The 3,669-nt window shown below is 54.3% G+C and overlaps 1 protein-coding gene across 1 annotated transcript; it reads right to left on the reverse strand.

Annotated features, from left to right (window-relative positions):
• Positions 1-504: 504 nt before the first annotated feature.
• LOC125521480 (xyloglucan endotransglucosylase/hydrolase protein 24-like) lies at positions 505-1,875 on the reverse strand. Its single transcript, XM_087532858.1, has 3 exons — positions 1,497-1,875; positions 1,205-1,398; positions 505-1,120 (listed from the first exon to the last, which is right to left on the reverse strand). The coding sequence occupies exons 1-3, from the start codon at positions 1,758-1,760 to the stop codon at positions 706-708; spliced, it is 873 nt and encodes a 290-aa protein (XP_087388984.1). The 5' UTR covers positions 1,761-1,875; the 3' UTR covers positions 505-705.
• Between the last annotated feature and the right edge of the window lie 1,794 nt (positions 1,876-3,669).

The raw sequence follows: 3,669 nt of genomic DNA on the forward strand, positions 1-3,669 counted from the left end.
ACTGAGTAACAGCTGCTGGCTTCGCTTGTCAGGCAAAAGGCACAAATTTAACCTTGGATCGAAACTATTTTACAAACTAAACTATTCTTGAAAGTATTTCACCCGGCTGATCTTTAATGTGCAGCGCCTGACAGCAAGGCGCCGCACTCTACTGTGCAACGCCTAACACTTACACGTCACACTGTGCAGCGCCTAGCTTTAAGGAGTTGCACTATACTGTGCAGCGCCTAGCTCTAAGGAGTTGCACAGTAGAGTGCAGCGCCTTGTTGTCGGGCGCTACACAAAAGGATCAGCAGTGTGAAATATTTTCAAAAGCAGTTTAGTTTATGAAATACTTTCGCTTTGAGGTCAAATTTGTCAAATTTGTCCGCTTGTCAAGCCTCAGGATAAGTTGAGCACACAGTAAGCGTACCGGGAACAAACAATTTACCCAAGCCGTTGCAAAGAAGTGGAACAGAGAGCAACAAACACATGAAGAACAAACACATGATTCAAAAAAAAACATGAAGAAGAACAAGATGAGGCATATATTACACACCAAGTGAGCGTGAGCGTGAGCGTGACAAAGACGTGGCTACATTTCACATTATACTCCACACCAGTCCTTATTTATCATACAATACAGACGCCCCCATCTTCCCTTTCTCCGGCGGTCGACGTATACACGGACGGACCAATGCTAGCTTGCTGGGTGGACATATGGGGCTACATGGAGCACTCGGCGGGGACGCCCTTGGCGACCCGCTTGGGGTCGGTGCAGTAGTTGTAGATCATGTAGTTGCTCTGCACCCACCGCATCCGCTGCTGCCGCGTCAGGTCCAGCTCCTGGTTGTACCACTCGCCCGCCGCGCCGGTGCCGGGGGCGACCTCCGTGCCCACGCTGGCGCCGCAGTGCGGCTTGCCGTCTGCGGTCACCACGCACGCGTCGGCCTTGAAGCCGCGGTAGGAGGCGGAGAACGGTGCGTGGGACCAGTCCGTCTTGACGCGGCCGCCCTGCGTGGCCCAGTCGTCGGCGTTCCAGAGGCTGGAGTAGAGGCGCATCGGCTGGTTCTTGGGGAAGGCGATCCCCTTTCCCTCAAGGTTCTTGAAGTCTCTGATCGGCATGTCGTCCACCATTAAGCTGCATTATTCACACCACCAAATCGATGGGTCAGTCCATGTACCTACATGGCCGGCGTTGAGCAATGGCGATGAACCAGCTTACATGATGTGCTTGGGGTTCCAGAGGATGGAGTAGGTGTGGAAGTCGTTGGTGGGATCGAACCAGAGGCGGAACTGCTGCTCCCGCTGGCCCTGCCCCTGCGTGAACACGTTGGTGTGCAGCGTGTAGGGCTCGCCGGTGACGTTGCCCAGGAACTCGAAGTCGATCTCGTCGTGCGTCGGACCCTGCGACGACAGCTGCACATTCACACACACCAAACCAAACCAAGTTAGGCAACCCTGTCATTGGATCAAGACGGAGAAGCAGAGGAATGAATGAGTATTGGCTTAATTACGTAGTAGGCGGTGACGGTGCCGGCGGAGTTGCCGGGGACGAGCTTGAGCTGCATGTCGATCTTGCCGAAGAGGTACTCGTGCCTGGACTGGAACCCGGAGCCGGAGACCTTGTCCAGCCCCAGCGTCAGGAGCTGGCCGTTGTTGAGGATCTTCCCTCGCCCGTCACCCCAGGTGACGTCGAACTCCTTGTCGAAGCTCGCCGCCGCCAGGGCACAAGAGGCGGCAAGCAGGATCGCCAGCACCGACACCGCCATGCGAGCCATGCGTTCCGTGCTACCAAAAGTACGCTCACTCAACTAGGGACTAGCTAGCTAGAAGAAGGTTGAGGAGGAGGAGAAAGCTGGATGGAAGCTTTGTGTTTGTGTGAGTGGAACGAGCAGGGCATGGGGGGTTTATATAGGGATTTGGAGATGAGCGTGGCGTGCCCGATGGATGGATGGATGGTTCTGCGAACTGGCCGGAGAGGAGTGTAATGCGTGTGAGTTGGCGCCAGAGGAGAGGAGAGGAGAGGAGACAGAGCAGGCAGGCCGGCTCTGTAGACTGTAGCTGCCAATTTTCTGATGGAAAATGAGACGCCCGACTGCCCCGACATGGCGACGCCATGGGCTCTCACGTACAGCAACGAGCCATTAAGAATCGATCGAGACGTATAGCAAAGTTCTAGCGGCAATGCAACAGCTCTTGATATTATTTTCTTAAAAAGAACGAAAAATGGGTCGCTTGGATCTGTATCTACAGCCTTTGAGATGGTTTGTGTTTTGTACACAAATGGCAGTATAAAAGACAAGGAACTACATAATGTGTGAATAAATGAATAAGTAGGGATGGATGGACGATCAATTCTTCTCCACCTTTTTCTTCTTCTTGAAGAGTGTGAAGATTCCTCGTATGTTACATTTGTTTGTCTTTCGGGCGACTAAGCGCGCTCTTCTCCGGCTGCTCGCCGCTGGTACGGCGGCTACGATCCATGGACCAGGGACAACGGTCCCTTTGGTGAGCCTTCCCCGTCCGGTGGCGCTGCGGGGCAAGTGGGCTGCCGGGGATCAGACCGGGTGGCTAGCGATTCACCTGCGGGTTGGTGCCGCACCTTGCTGCCCCGGCGGCCAATGACGCCAAGCTGCTCTTTTTTCCAACTCATGTTGTGTGCACTCCTTCTTATCGGACATGGTCGTGCATGCTGCTAGCCGGTTACCAGGTTGGGACGGAGCGGGAGATGGGGATCTAGATTGGGGTAATTTTCAGGTCAGCTCCTGCCAGCCGTGACAGCAACGACACCCAAGGGTGCTGGTTTTTCTTCGCGGAGACGGTGTTTAGGTCCGCCCTACCTTTTCCCGCCTCACGGTCTCTCGGATGAAAACTCTAAAGCGGCGATGACGCTCTTAGCGTCGTGTCCTTCTTGAGGGCGTCGTCATGAGAGCTATGTGGCAGTGGGTGATGAAGCTATGTACCTAGGGAAGGGTCATGGACCTGTCCTACCTACCCTACCCGAGGACATCTCTAGAAGAAATCACCTTTCAATCGACTTAAAGGTGTTCCACTCGACAGACTCGAAGACACTCGACAGACTCGAAGACACTCGACCAAGAAGTAATCACTCGATCAAGATCCAACCACTCGACGGCCAGGAGACCTAAAGTCACTCCGCACACTAACGGTCGGTCATTAAATAGCTTTTTATGGTCATCATAGCACTTTATTACTAGCGTTACCAGTAACGCCTCGCCTTAATGAACATTGAACCCTTGGTAACGTGGGCTGGCCGGGGGCCTGGCGCACTCTATATAAGCCACCCCCCCTCCGAGACAAGGGTTCGCACCTCTGTAACTCATACACGCATAATCCAGTCGACCGCCTCCGGGCTCCGAGACGTAGGGCTATTACTTCCTCCGAGAAGGGCCTGAACTCGTAAACCTTGCGTGCTTACAACTTCTCCACAGCTAAGATCCTGCCTCTCCATACGTACCCCCCTACATCACTGTCAGGCTTAGAACCACGATAGTGGGCGCCCACCGTGGGGCCGGTGTTTTAGCATTTTGTTGGAGGAGTTGTGATCTTTTCCGACCCGAATCATCATGGTTTTCGACGGAGTTTTGGTGGAGGGCCGCGAGATCCGTCTCGGCGCGCTCACGTTCATCGCCGACGACTCCGCCTGGCTTCAGGAGGCTCCGCTCG

The sequence above is a fragment of the Triticum urartu genome, chromosome 7A (genome assembly GCF_056163025.1).
Source record: "Triticum urartu cultivar PI428250 chromosome 7A, HENAU_Tu73, whole genome shotgun sequence".
NCBI classification, from domain to species: Eukaryota; Viridiplantae; Streptophyta; class Magnoliopsida; order Poales; family Poaceae; genus Triticum; species Triticum urartu.

What these genes read in the sequence shown, in the direction of transcription:
- LOC125521480 (XM_087532858.1), bottom strand. Translation starts at nt 1,760, where the DNA reads ATGGCTCGCATGGCGGTGTCGGTGCTGGCGATCCTGCTTGCCGCCTCT. An exon ending in GCACCGTCACCGCCTACTAC is followed by an intron (nt 1,399 to 1,496) that starts GTAATTAAGCCA and finishes GTGAATGTGCAG; the next exon opens with CTGTCGTCGCAGGGTCCGAC. An exon ending in TGGAACCCCAAGCACATCAT is followed by an intron (nt 1,121 to 1,204) that starts GTAAGCTGGTTC and finishes TGAATAATGCAG; the next exon opens with CTTAATGGTGGACGACATGC.